Source organism: Lissotriton helveticus, chromosome 2_1 (assembly GCF_964261635.1).
Source record: "Lissotriton helveticus chromosome 2_1, aLisHel1.1, whole genome shotgun sequence".
Classification (NCBI taxonomy): domain Eukaryota; kingdom Metazoa; phylum Chordata; class Amphibia; order Caudata; family Salamandridae; genus Lissotriton; species Lissotriton helveticus.
Window position 1 is genome coordinate 520,180,908 of NC_136059.1, and position 14,836 is coordinate 520,195,743.

General features: G+C 42.5%; 1 protein-coding gene across 6 annotated transcripts in view; it reads left to right on the plus strand.

Moving 5' to 3' along the window:
* ERBIN (erbb2 interacting protein) overlaps positions 1-14,836 on the plus strand; it is a 912,789-nt gene that overhangs the window by 672,851 nt on the left and 225,102 nt on the right. For all 6 annotated transcript variants that reach the window (XM_078675167.1, XM_078675172.1, XM_078675168.1 and 3 more), the window contains one exon: positions 13,797-13,941. In XM_078675167.1, coding sequence (XP_078531293.1) covers positions 13,797-13,941 — 145 coding nt within the window. The remainder of the gene's footprint in view (positions 1-13,796; positions 13,942-14,836) is intronic.

The following is a 14,836-nucleotide window of genomic DNA, read 5'->3' on the forward strand; positions in this document are numbered from 1 at the left end:
GCACTCACCTGGACATCTTCCGGCGGCAAATGATAAAAACATGGCGTCCAAAAAAATAAAATAGGAACCGCCCCCCGCCGCAATGACGACGTTAAAGGGGCGGGATGAGTAAAAATCGTGGGAACGCCCACGAATCTGCTCCGGCAATGACGGACAGATCTGTCTTCCAATGGCTAGCCTCCATTTATGGAGCTAGCCAATGGAAGACAGAGGCGGGAGAAAGCTCCATACTTGTTTACACAAGTTTTCGCCTGCGCGATACTGCTTGCGCAGTAAACGCCAGGTGAAACCTAAAAATGGCACCACCAAACTTCGATCAACCACCATAGTGCAGTCCGGAGCGCGCCAGCAACACGATTCCCTCACACCCGGGCTCACCAGTGGAGTAAGCGAGGCAAGCTCATCCCGCTCACTCTTGCCTTCCCCCGCCCTCGATCTCCGGTCCTTGGTCCGCAGATAGCTCACACGCTGTAGGTCACCCAATTTGTCTCGAGACCAGCATATCTCCGCACACTTTTGCGACGTTCAGAAATCCAAATGCCCCATTAGATGCTGTAAACAAGCATTTACAATGCAATGGTTTTGCCTTTGTTAAAGTTAGAGCTATTGGCATTGCTCTTGACATTATATTTATTTATGTTTTTTTAACATAAATAAATGGCATTGCCATTTACAATGCCACTAGCTTTATCTCTCGCAAATGACACACACAAACACACACAGAGCCCCCCCACACACACACCCATACAGAGCCCCCCCACACACACCCACACAGCCCCCCACACACACAGCCACACAAAGCTTCCCACACACACAGCTACACAGAGCCCTCCACACACACCCACACAGCACAAGCAGGCAACAGGGGCACACGGAGTGTAGAAACATTATATTACGTTCTGGACCCCGAAATTCTTCACTGCTCCTCACTGCAGAACAAAGGACGTACGGTGGTTGGATAGCGCGGTAGCACACCCCCAGTATTATTACCCCTATCAGGACATGAGACCAATTAAATTCCTAAATTTGCTAAGCTGTGAACACCTGACAACAAACAACGCTCTGAGCAGGGGTGGGATCCCAAAACTTCATGAACAATGTTTTCTCTCAAAATAATGTACAACATGCACTGTGAGAAAAGTCATCGACTCTGGGCACAGCAGTCAACAAATTAATAAATATCGCTCTTTTCCACAAACAAAGTAAAGATGTGCCGCCCAAAGTCAACCAAATCTTCGCAATGCTGAAATAAAGGATAAAAACGAGAGGAAGGAAGAAACTGACCAACCAAACTTTGTAGTGTAGAACAGAAAGACTGGAACGGCACATCAGAGGGATCTGGGTTGCCAAAAGATCAACCTAGCAGCCTGGTTCTGTACTAGCTGCAGTCTTCTGGTGAGATACAGTGGTATGCCAAAGTATAGAGAATTGGCACAGTCTAAATGAGAGATCACCATGGCTAAGACAGCCTGTATTAGTGCTTCTCTCGTGAGGAGTCTGCTGATCTTCCGAGACATCAGGTTCTGTTCTAATGTGCTACAGATGTTATTGCAACAAACAGGACCTTACTGTGCTCCCACAGCCTGCCTGCCTCTCACCTGGATGGTAGGAGGCCATCTCTTCCCCCGTGATGAATATGTATTTCACCGCGTACATAAAGTTTGCACCAACAGGGAAAGTAATTTATTTTCTATTAACCTCTGTGGTAAAGGTCCAATTTACTGGGAAGCATGGTCGTCCTTCCCTGTTCGAGGGTGATCGCTGCTTGGAGATTACTCAGTCTACAGATCATTCTCAAAATACATCCATCTTTTGATTCTATGGCAACGGTAACAAGTCATCAGGTTAACGCTTTAAAAAGTCCTTGGCACAGCAAAATGAAGAGTAATTCTCGTTCTCGGCGAGAACAGAACAATTACATCGCTGTGTTTCCGATTTCATTGACCACACACGGGCTTTTTCTGCTCACATCCATTCTGGAAAATGATTTCCTTAAAACGCTGCCCCTCGGTGACGTTGGCAAAATGTATCGGTCTATCACGTCAAAATTCTGCAATAAAGTTGCAGCCTGAATATGATGCATATTGATTTTTAGAATAAAGCTCCTCCCTTCGTAATCTCCAAAGCAGTCTAAGAAGCACTATAAAATGTAGAAAATGAATATTCACTGAAGGTATACTCACAAAGCTTTCCCTTCGTTAAACCAGTTATCAACTGGATTAATTTAACTCGTCAACCTTAGTAACGATATTTTTAACGTCAAGAGAAGTGGGTTACATTTATTAGGAAACTGACGATCATACGGGATGATAAATGTTACATACACCTGCCATACATACCACGTGTGTGTACATATATAAGATATAGATATATGTATGTGTGTGTGTGTGTGGGGGGGGTATATGTGTATATATACAAGAAAATGCACATACATTTATATAAAAAATATAAATACGGTGATATATAGGCATATTTAAACGTGTAGTAAAATATGAGCACAGACATTAATTTCCAGATCGCTTATTAATAGATGATACACCGTTCCCTCCCCTTGTCATGACGATAAGGATTAACAGATGTACAAAGGGCAACAGAATACCAATTTTCACTGAAAGCAATCATTCTATCTGCTGAAGGACAGGGCTGCTCGACTGGAGCCAGGCAGGGTGATTTTCGAAGTTCCCTCCTGCACAGAGAGTGCCCCGGCAGCTACAATCACACACACAAGGTGCCCCTTAACACAACAGAGGAGAGCAGGTCGGCTTACACCCAAAGATGACCCGTCTTTGAAAATTCCACATGAAGGCACACGGCGGAGACGGAGCCACCCGGAATCGAGGCATGCGTCACCTGGGATGTCAAAGCTTTATTTATGGGCCATTACCGGGCACCGAGGTTACATGAAAACAAAATGATGGCCGCGTCAGCAGTACAAATGAGCTTTCTGCAATTTAGTGTTATTGCACGTTTCTGTGCAGTACCAAGGCACAGGCAGCGCGATAAATATTTAAAAATGCCGGAATGTTACCCGGGCTCGATACAGTTAACAAATGGAACAGTTAATAACACCAACCTGTCATTAGCACTGAAAGCAATCATTCTATCTGCTGAAGGACAGGGCTGCTCGACTGGAGCCAGGCAGGGTGATTTTCGAAGTTCCCTCCTGCACAGAGAGTGCCCCGGCAGCTACAATCACACACACAAGGTGCCCCTTAACACAACAGAGGAGAGCAGGTCGGCTTACACCCAAAGATGACCCGTCTTTGAAAATTCCACATGAAGGCACACGGCGGAGACGGAGCCACCCGGAATCGAGGCATGCGTCACCTGGGATGTCAAAGCTTTATTTATGGGCCATTACCGGGCACCGAGGTTACATGAAAACAAAATGATGGCCGCGTCAGCAGTACAAATGAGCTTTCAGCAATTTAGTGTTATTGCACCAGCCAGCGGTGGGACACAAAGCGGACCCCCTCTTCGGTATGTGACCAGCGAGCGCCGGTTCCCAGCTGTAAAACACATCAGCAGAAAGCTGCAGGGGCAATGCGGGCAGCAATAAAAACATTCGAGCAGACTGCAGCCAGCGGTGGGACACAAAGCGGACCCCCTGTATCCCCCCGCAGGGGCTCAAGAGCCTCCGTGGATCTCCCAGGCATCCCGTAACCGGCACACAAAGCCCGGCCATGCGGGCGGCCTAGCGCCCCTAAACATAGCCCCGGCCACGAGGAGGAAGACAGGTTGGGGCAGGGGCTCGGAGGGTAGGGGAGGAGGGAAAAAAACAAACAAATAAATCGACTCACCTGCACCTTGCGACGGCGGCACTTCTCGATCGGTCTGGGAGGCAAGCAGCGACAGGCTGGGCAGCCCAGACAGAGCGGCAGGTTGGAGAGGCACTTCTCCGGTCTCCCCGCGGGCGCCGCCATAGTGCTTGCCGTCTTCCTCTCCTTCTTCCCCGGGCTGCGGGGGGCGGGCACTTCCGGCCGGCCGCGCTAGGATTGGCCGGCCGGCCAGTCACGGGGCAGGAGAGACGCAGAAGTGCCGGCAATGCCGGACCAGACTCGGGGGCGTTCCCGGCGTCGCGTGACGTCGGCAAAAGGGAAAGAATGTCAGGAACGCCCCCGTGTCTGGTCCGGCATTGACGGACAGGCCCCTCGTCCAATGGCAAGGCTCCGTTTACGGAGCCAGCCAATCAATGACGAGGGCCGACCCAAAGCACCCTACAGTTCTCAACAGGATTTCGCCTGCGCGAAAAAGCTGCGCAGAGCGCAGCTTTCGCTAGGCAAAACCTAAAAACTGGTAGAAAACATCCTGACCCAATGGAGCCTCTCGCGACCCGCTAGCCGCCATGTTCTCCCCAATCAATCCACATTTTATGTAGTGTTGCAGAGTTAAGTGATTTACTTATACACACAAGTATACTAAGTTTAAAAACTGAGCAGAGAGCTGTTAATTTCATTTTGTGTAAAACACAAAAAATAGGCACTTTGTAGAAAAAATAATATGGCTTCTGTTTGTCAGTAATTTCCTTAAAGTTGGTAATGCATTTCTCTATCAGTGTAAACTTATCTATATTTTTAATAGAACTGGTTTATAGTCATGTTGAAGTAAATAAAGGTCAAATCTGTCATCTTTAAAAACAAGACTCAAATAGCTTGTCCCTCCTTTCTTTTCTCCATAGTTTTAACACAAGAATGTTTTGTTCACCCGTTGATTAAAACAGCAGACACGCTTTTATTCCTTTGCTCACTACTAGTGAATGGCTTAATAAATCTCTCTGAGAAAGAGTAAGCATGGTTTGACTAACATTGTTATTTTCAACTTTTTTGTGTGATGAAAAAGCCGACGTTACAGATCCCGTTTATGGGACATTTATTGATATGTATGTACAGCTGACCTGTTAACAATGATCTCTGAGATTCGAATTCTGGCATCTGTGAATAAAATTGCTTGTGGGACAAACGTAAGTTCAGCGTTTGGTGCCTGATGTAATTCCAACAGTTCCTGCAACTTGTGTACAGCCCTCCTGTCGTGCCACATTTACTGTTGACCTCCATGCTGCTAAAGATCCAATCAGCACCTAGGAATTCAGTCACTAGCTCCTTTAATTTACCTTTTGAGAGTTGTGAATCATAACTCACTGTGGAAGGATCAGAGGTGGTAGACTGGGTTTACTGGGCTGTGAGTGAAGGTTAATTGTTTTAGTTGATGAACTGTGTTTAGAGCTATGGGTTGGGTACATACCAAGATTGGAACACCCAACAAAAAATGTGACTTTTCTCTAGAATGTTTTGTTCCTTTTTAGTGCCACTAGTTAATCTGCACAAGCCTTGACAAAAGTGTTGAGCATAGATCTTTGAGTTAATAAATACAACAGGCCTAGTAGACCGGCTGATTCAAAGATATCTGCCTGGGAAACCAATGGAACATGGTAAAGTGTGGAGAATGATATGCTGTTCTAGGCATTGAACATCCAGCATGGAACACCTATAATTCTGTGTTTTTAAGGTTGTAATTTGTAATGAAAACGTATAGATGTATCTTAGTTGCATAACACAAACTGACTGGGTTCAATATGCTTTAAAGTAACTAAGTAGGTTAGTTGTCCAGTGTTCTCTTTCAAAGTGACTACGTGCTTTTTTCTGCAGGAAGATTGACTTTGCTATAGATACCACATTTTAATGTATCTGTAGTGAGCGTTGAATTCCTTCAGCTGGTTTTAAAAACTAATCATTTTTTCTAATTTGTGGTAGGTCACCAGTGTGACATTTGACGCTTTTTTCATTTCTGAGGTAAAAATGTAATTAAAGATGGCAAAGCAATACATGTTTGTTAATAAAATCAATCCAACAGAGAACCTACCTCACTGTTAATCTTTATTTATAATTTCCCACATTTGCATTTTGCTGAGAGTTATTTTTGCTCTTTTTCAAGGCTTTCCTTGTGTGTTGGTTTATTGTACTGCTAAATTCATTACAGTATTTCAAGGTGAGCATGCTGATTCATACCAGAGGAATGTTTCAAAGACCGAATTTTGAGGAGACCACCCAATCCCCTTCAGTGTAATTTGTGGCACAAGATTAGTCTTTAAGTCCCAATTCTCATGCATGACATTGAATGTTGGAGGATGAAACCCCATTATGGCAGTGTGATTACCCTCTATATCTTGTCGGACGTGTATCCTACTTAAAGTGCTGGTGGAAGGAAGCATGTGCAGAAGTTCTTAAAATCTTTTCAATTATTCAGGGTATCAAGGTTGAATAGAACACCGGGATGGGCAATGATCAGTGGGCAGTATCGACCAATAGCCGCTATTAACTTTCTTCATTTTTGGGAGATTACATTGCTTGCCAGGTAGCACCATGACTGTCAGAATATATAGGAACTGATGTGATGTGTGCATTAACAAGATGGCACTATTCAAATGAGTCATTAGTTGCGTTATTTACACAGATTGTGATGGCACGCTAAAAAGCAGCAAAAAAATGTCCACAGATGTCCACCTTCAGTAAGGCCCTATAGCATTGTGGTAGATGTAGTCATTACATTGCCCATTTCATTTTTCGGTCCTTATTTAGCAGTGAAATACTGATCCCAGAAGCCGCAGATTTAAAAAACAAAACGTAACCAAAGATTGTAGTAGCACTCAGGGTGGCACAAAACTTAACAGGCCTGTGCCCATGGTGTTGTTTTGTAAATATAGTGCTAGCATCTTTCCTTTTCTACTAATTGGTAAGGTAATCAGCTTTTATTTTTACAGTACAGTTTACACTGAGATAATCTCCTGATATAATAACCTTTCACTTTCATAAATCTCATACGTCATTTATTAAAGTTATTAAATTGTTTTGTTTATCTGAAAATTTGAATGTGTTTCATTGAAAAGCATTTGGGCAGCCTTTCATTTGAATATTGAAATAAAGTAAAACATTTGAGTAGTGTAAATTCACAAGTGGCATGGTCTAACAATATTCACTCATCACTGGGTAAAAAGAGAAATATTTAAAAGTGACAGTCCTCTTTGAAGGCACATCGCATAGGCCCTGGAAGGAGCTCCACTTTAAGACAAAAGGATTGCACACATGATGCAGGAAGCAATGACACAAATCACCTTTTCCATTCCTCTTTACAGCAATTGACAAGTCAGGTGAGCAAAACGTGAAACTCGTAGTAAGTCATTTAAAGATATAGCCTTTTTGTTAGAGTACAGAATTACGTGCCCACCTCGCTCCATATCATCCTGGACACCGTTTTAATGGGGCTTTTATCTGACCTAATGCATTCTGGAGGTTGTAATCTTGATTTGCGTTATTTTAACTAATTACACTAACAGGCCTGATAGCATTGATTGGTAGGTGACTGTAAACCGTGTTTGTAGTGACAAAAACAGAAACAAAGCGACATTTTAATCAATTCGTTTGGCAGTGTGTTCTCCCTATTCAGTTGTGCAGTTTTACAATCTCATCTCACCTTTGTGTTTGTTTGTTGACAAAGATCCTATCTATAATGACATTTAGTTGGTGTGTCTGATCAGGTAATAATGAGCGGATTCAGATTTTAGCTGTAAAAATATTACATATTTATCTCTGGTTATATGTAGAAGTCAAACTTTCATTCTTCAGTCATCTGACCTCTCCATATAAACCCACACCACGATGGCTTCCTGCAACTGTGTTTCGACCAGACTGGATATAGTGATCCTTCGGCATGCTCTGTACTAACACAGACAGGCCAGTGCCCAAAAGTTTGTGAGCAACCAACCCTCTACAGAGCACCCGCTTACCCTCCTACCTGAAGTGTCCTTGCCCTGGATGAGGATAGGAACTGGACATGGTGGAGAATAGTTGAGCTGACCGATATACATTGCTGTCATCTTAAGATATTAGTCTTTCCTTACTGGGAATATAAGACATGTAAATGTTTAGCCTTGTGGCGGAGGAGGGAATGTTTTGGGGGCATTTTAAGAAGCATGAAGATCTGAAATACTCTGATTTTTGTGTTCTCTGTTCCTCTTTTTCCTTAAGATCAGGTTCATAGTACACCTAAAACGTTGCAATCCCCTACCAGATCATATTTGAAATGAGAAGATACAGCAAAACCTGAATTCCAGCTCATAGTGTTCGAAGCACTGTTTTAGGCATTCTGCCAGACCCCCGTAGGCTAAATCTTTGACCCTAGGTTTAGGCACAGCTTTTCTATAAATCTGTGCTGGCTGACAGCCCCAGCACCCAGGGAAGCTTATTTTCATATAACTATGGTTAGTGAAAAGCAGATGAGAATACAGGCCTTTGAGCTCTTCAGTCCTTCGGCCTCCTTACTGAGTCTGATGGGTGTAGAGTGTGCGAAGTCTTGAAGTTGTATCTGTTTGGGTGAATGGCAAGTAGACTTCCTGATAGATAATTAGGACTGTAAAAACTAGGAGAGGTATCAGGTGGTACATCCTTGAAGTACCTTGTAAACTGAACAGAACTTTGTGACCTGTAACTGGGTAGAAATTCTCTTGTTAGTGACATCTAGAGATCTTGCGACAGACTTATAATTGAAGATACAAGCCCCTCAAGTAAGAAAATAAAAGTTATTGTAGGAAGCAATATGAGCCAACGGGAAAAAAAATTGAATGTAAAACTAAGCAGGCATAGCTAGATTTTGAAAATTGGTATAAAAGCAATGCAAAACCAATAGGTCTTGAGTTGGGAAACGTGTCATTTTCTATTTTGTTTTTTTTGTGCAAACAGATGCAATGTGCAAAAAGAATTTGTCAAAAATATGAAAATAATGAGCGATCAAACGTCTCAGGCACAAAAGCCATAGATCTGAAGAGCAGCTGTGCTCTAATGATCAAGCAAATGATGTAGCTCAACCTGCAAAACAGTCAATGGATGAATTGGGTTGGCCCTTGCCCTATGAGGTGGGTGCAAACCCCCTGTGGTGGGCAAAAGCAACATGTGAATGACATTTGAATAGATTAATGAGTGAGGACGGTGGACCCAAAGCCCCTCTAGGCATATATTTATGGGTTTTTTATTAGGACTGTTTAGAAAACATGAATCTGGCGACCATATCTTAAAAAAAAAAAAAAGAAAACAAGCTCTGGCAAGGTGAGCTGGCTTTCTCAACGCTTGTTTCGATTTGTCATGGTTTTTATAAAACTTTGTTGGGGGACCTAAGGACCCTTACCAATTAAAACAAAAATGTTGGCTACAAGCCAAAAATACTTTTTGCACTCAAAAATGACACATTACCATGGTAGTCCCTGTCCCTGAACTGAACGGTATTGTGTGTAGATGTACTCCTTTTCAAGGACCAGGATGCTGCCACTCTCACTGAAAGTAGCCAATATCTGAAGTGGGCTGACTCATTGCCTCCTACTGCAGGTTGTAGTAGGAAGAAGGAAAGTGTGAATGCCACATCAGCAGACTAGATGAAGAGGGCTGGCTTTAATTTCAGTCAATTGAAGAAAATCATGGCTCTAACACCCCCAGGCATCTTTGCTACCCAGCACAGCTTCAGATACACATGATAAATGAATGGCACCGTGTGTTGGTATTACAGGATGATTTACGTCTAATGCGCCATATGTGTTTGTTGCTTCCATACTGTACTCTCTACTTATTTAGCATTGTGAGCGGTTTACCGAAAGGCCTCTCTGCTCTGCGGGAATGTTAGTTGGTACAGTTGACTGCCTGCTTCCCCTCGCTCTGTCAGCATAAATCTTCTCAGGCGCGGGGTGCACTTATCCCTAATTCCACACTTCATTTCATTCGTGATAGTTCTCGGAAACCCTGATTGTCTTGTCGCGCAGCAGTAGGGGCTGTGCTGCTGATGCTCCCGCTGATTGTGTCTGAAACGCGAGTCTCCGTCCGACAGGTTCAGATGGACAGGAGCAGAAACCAAGCTCGCCTACGGACTTCATCCATCTTCCTGATCCCCTTCCATTATTCTTAGATGAAAGTTCTGTGACTGAGCAGAACGAAGAACAGATCTCACTGGCGATGAGTAACTTGGGGGCAGATGTATCAAAATACCTATTTGCGATTCTCAAATAGCGATTTTTTGAGAATCGCTATTTGAGAATTACAAAATGGTATGTATCTAAAAAATCTCAATTTTTTTGCGATTTCTTATTATTCCTTATTTGCGAATAGCAAATTGCGAATTCACAAATTAAGGAATAATTTCCCATTCATTTCTATGGGCCAGGAGGCCCATAGGAATGAATGGGAAGTTATTCTCAATTTGAGATTAGCAATTTGAGAATCGCAAATTGAGAATAATTTCAAGGGTGTCATAAGGACACCCTGATGCACCCCTGAAATTCACATGTGTGCGCATATGGCGCACATACATGCCCGCCACATGGCACTGATAGAGATCGCAGGTCACCCGGCCAATAATTTTCACCATACACGTACCAGGCCCATATTCTTCCAATTTATCATATACATTAATCGGGTGACATAACAATTTGTCTACCAGTAATCCTGGTTCCTACCTATTTATTTCTATTGTACCTGACTTACCAATCCACCGTTACAGGTACCTAAGATCCACAATGGATCAGGGAGCTAGCTGTAAAAGAAAGGCAGGCAAAATACAAAACCCAACTTATTTCTATTTCGCATTAAATGATCACAGACAACTGAGAAGTTTTAAAAGTTTATCTAGAAATCAGGTTCGGAAATCATCATGTTTACAGTTAAAAGGCAGTCAATAATCAAGATAACGAAAAGAACATAGCCATAGAGGAACAGTGTCAGGGCAATCATTTATGAGTCTATAAGAAAATTATAACAATGCGATCTACTAAATGGATTTTAGAAACTTGGATCACGAACTAGACTTTACTGTTGGAAAAAATACTACAAGGTAAGGATTGGAAATCGTATACATCTATAGGAGGGGGAAAAATGGAACACGCTATAGTTCTAGTATCTTTACGCAAAATCAGATTTCAGGAGAAATTTATATACCACAGTTATGTTTCATAAACAGTATGGAGAGAATGTGTTCTAAAAGGTATGGAAACATAGGATCATGCTAAGGAAAATATACTGTATGACTTTTATAGTAGGTTGCGGAAAGCATGGAAAATTAACGTATGCAAAGAAATGTCTTTATTAAAGCAAAGACAGAAAAATAGAGATGCAGTTAAGAGTTTCGCACTATATTTACCTAGAAAGGTGTGCAGAACAACCCTGGCCACGGATCAGTCAAGGACAGGAAATACCCCAAGGAAGGACAGTCATCTATGGGACAGCAGGTGCAGATTGGACACGACAGGACAGGAAAACCAGATTAGGATCAGGACAGGACCACCAAGGCACGACCAGCACCCGCAGTTTGGAAGCAACTCCTGCGCTCCACCCTCTCTGCAGCTATCAGTCAGAACCCCGATTGGGTTTGCGAACTCCCCAGGAAAGTGCTCCGCCAGCACTTAAGGTTTAGTAAAACCTTAGAGTCTATGATCAAATTCGGACAGAGTGCTCCGCAGCGCTCTGTATTCAGTCACTTATTGAGTGCGTTGGGTCAGTGACAGGTCAGCTATTCAGACAAGTCGGACAATTTCTCTAGCTGAACCTAGGCTAGATATACTGTTTTCGGGTCAGTGTACCACCCCCCAATGTTGCAAAGTGTCAGAATCCCCAATTTCGATTGGTCCCCAAGTAGGAAAGGTCAACACACCAATCAGAACAAACTTCTACAAGCTCGTATTTGCATGTTATGGAACCGCCTAGCAGATTTGGGGTTCCCATGACCTATTCTGCAGAATACAATGGGGAAATATACAATTGTATCGAGTTAAGGACAGTTTAGCTCCATCCTTCTGGGTCAGAGGTTGTTTTCTCAGGAGCATCTTGACTGTGACTGCCAGCTGGCTGAGTTCCACTGCTCAAGGTTACTTTCTCCCTGGCTGCGCGACATGCGCAGTAGGGACCTTCAAGATGGTTCACGTCTCACTCCAACCCCTCATTTATCGTAGGTAATGAAAAGTAAGCGAAAACAAATTAAAACATAGAAATAAATGATTTCATAATATAACATGAGTAGTTACTTTATACTTCTTACTATAAAAATATACTATGCGATTAGGAATTAGTGCAACAGACAATAACACGAGAGCATCTGCGCAAGCTTCACCATGTGAGTTTTCAGACAGCCATTTTAGAGGCGAATACGCATGCGCACATTTTCCCACCAGAACTACAACTACGTCACGTCACGTGAGTGTGACTAACGCATGCGCAGTAGAGAATTCTCAAGCGGCGGCCATATTAAGACAAGGATTATTCGTATTAGTAAAACACATAGGCAAGCATCACTAAGATACATGTATATCAAAAATAAAGGAAATTAGTAAGACATACAAATTGAATTATAGGATTATAATGTGATTCGAGGTTCTTGATTTCAGCAAGTCGCGTAATGTGCGAAATCTTGCTTCATCAGCACCTTCACAAATGCAAAAAAGTGCTTTTGTGAAAGAAATCGCAAATTACCACCAACTTCAAGTTGGTGGTAATTTGCGATTTCTTAATGAGAAATCGCACAACTTGGGTGCTTCATACGTTGCATTTAAGGAATCGCAAAATTTGCGATTCCTTAAATGCAATCGCAAAATAAGGAATCGCAAATTAGCGATTCCTTATTTTGCACTCAAATTTGCTACATACATACCATTTAACGAAAGTGAGTTCGCAAACGCCGAAATTCTGTGAATTTCGGCGTTTTCGAACCCATTTGAGCTTCATACATCTGCCCCTAGGACAGATTCGGGGAGGGATTTTTTACTCATTTTTTCCTTCACTTATTTCATGTTTGTAGATCTTACGTCTGCAGCTCAAACGATTTGTAATGGGATTTTCTGATTATTTCAACAGACTTTCTTCCTTCATGGTTTCTAACACCCCTGTGTGGTATGCTCCTACATATCTATATCCATACCCCACCTATTTGTAGGAGTTAAAAAGACAGCTCAAAGACTAATCTAATCTTACTGTCTGAATCTTCATGCCAATGCACTGTCGCTGATGAATAGTGTTCTCTACTGCAATAATACCCAATTCAGAGTACATTTGGGGCCTTTTCATTGCTCGTGTGCCCTGCTTGCACTTCTACATAGTCTGAGAAGAGGACTCCGATGAGGACAACTGGCGAGCATCATAACCTAGTAATGGACAAACACAGTTCGACAGTTCTTGCTGTTGTGAAGGTTTTATTCAAATTAAATGTAGCAATTTCATTAGGACTGTAACGCTAGTGTGCACAGAACATAAGACTACATCAGTGTTTAAACAGCTTGCAAAACTGAGTGTTTATTGTCCTCTTCATTTGAGCAGTTTTTCTTAAAAACTCACAAAATCTTTTAGAATTTTTCAAAGTTTGCCAAAGTAAAGACATTTGCAGAAGAAATGCTGTGCTAAATGGAGGTTTTCAGAGGATCTACAACTCAGAAATAAACACTTTCAGCAGAACGATTCTCTCGGAAAAAGGTTTTTGCCTGATAATGCTCCAGCAAAAAATATGTTTGTGGGAATCATCTTCTGCAATCAAAGTTGGGCAACTCTGCAAACTCCAGCCTGTGTGCAAAATGTGTCAAACTTTGAGCCCCAAGATTTAAATTCCAATTAAGCATTGATAGATACTGCATGTAACCACTCCATAACGGAACAATGTCTAACAAGCTTTCTGTTTTACAAGTTTCGTTTAACTGTCAGCTTTTAGAGAAGTCTCTTTTTTCATTCTTTTGTGGAATGGCTACCACTTTACAGTGACCACATTTTCTTCTTTTGTGTCTGTAGTTCATTGGCAGTTTAAAACAACTCACCTACTTGGACCTGTCGAAGAACAACATTGAAATCATCGAAGAAGGCATTTCGGAATGTGAAAGTCTCCAGGATCTCCTCCTGTCCAGTAACTCCTTGCAGCAGCTGCCCGAGTCCATAGGTTGGTATTAAAGAAGGCTCGTCGCTATCAACCAAGTCTTGATCATCAGTGTTTTCTGGTTATTTTTTACAAAGCATTGTCCATTTAGATACACTGTAGAGCAACATACACTTTGATGTCCTGCTCTGTTAGTCTACACACATCATGCATGGGGTCTGCTGCAAAACATGTTCCTGCTTGCTGCATACCATTAAAGTAAAACATACATCATCTCTAAATTATACATCTCTGTGCAGGAGGATGACCCTATCATGGTTCCGGCAGCTAGGGATAAGTGGCTGGTGGACCTTCAGCATCCTTTTAAAGCTGAAGAATGGCGTTTTTTCTGTGGTTTGAGAACTATAGCACCTAGTGGCAGGCTGCCATTGATTCACTTTAAATTTTTATATTGTGTGTATAGTATCGCTTACTTCAACTAAGCTGTGGTCTTGCAGGGAATTCTAGATGTGTGTGATGTCAAGCCCTCTTAGTGGACTACCTCCACTGAGCCTGAGCATGCCCCAGAGTTAAGAAATACTGGTTATATATTTTTGCTTGCGTCTCCAACGTGCTTGAAAAAGAGATTCCTCCATACATTATGCTGGCACTCCTGGGGTACACCATAAACCTCCTTCAGTATGTTATGAGACTTGTTTCAATAGCTTTTGAGTTGGCCAAATGCCGGGAAGCTTGCTCTTGGGGTCGGGACTGGATTTCTTAGAGTCAAGACATTGCTAACAAAACTAATTTATTGTAATTCACAGCTAGAGACCTACCACTCTGCACTCCCTCATGACAAAAGACATTCCTTGTAAGCAATAAGACGTCAGATTTGGCACTTTTGGGCTTATCAGAATTGCTGGATAGGAGTCCTTGGCACCGTAATGTTTGTTTTCTTGGAAGCTTAAGGTTATAT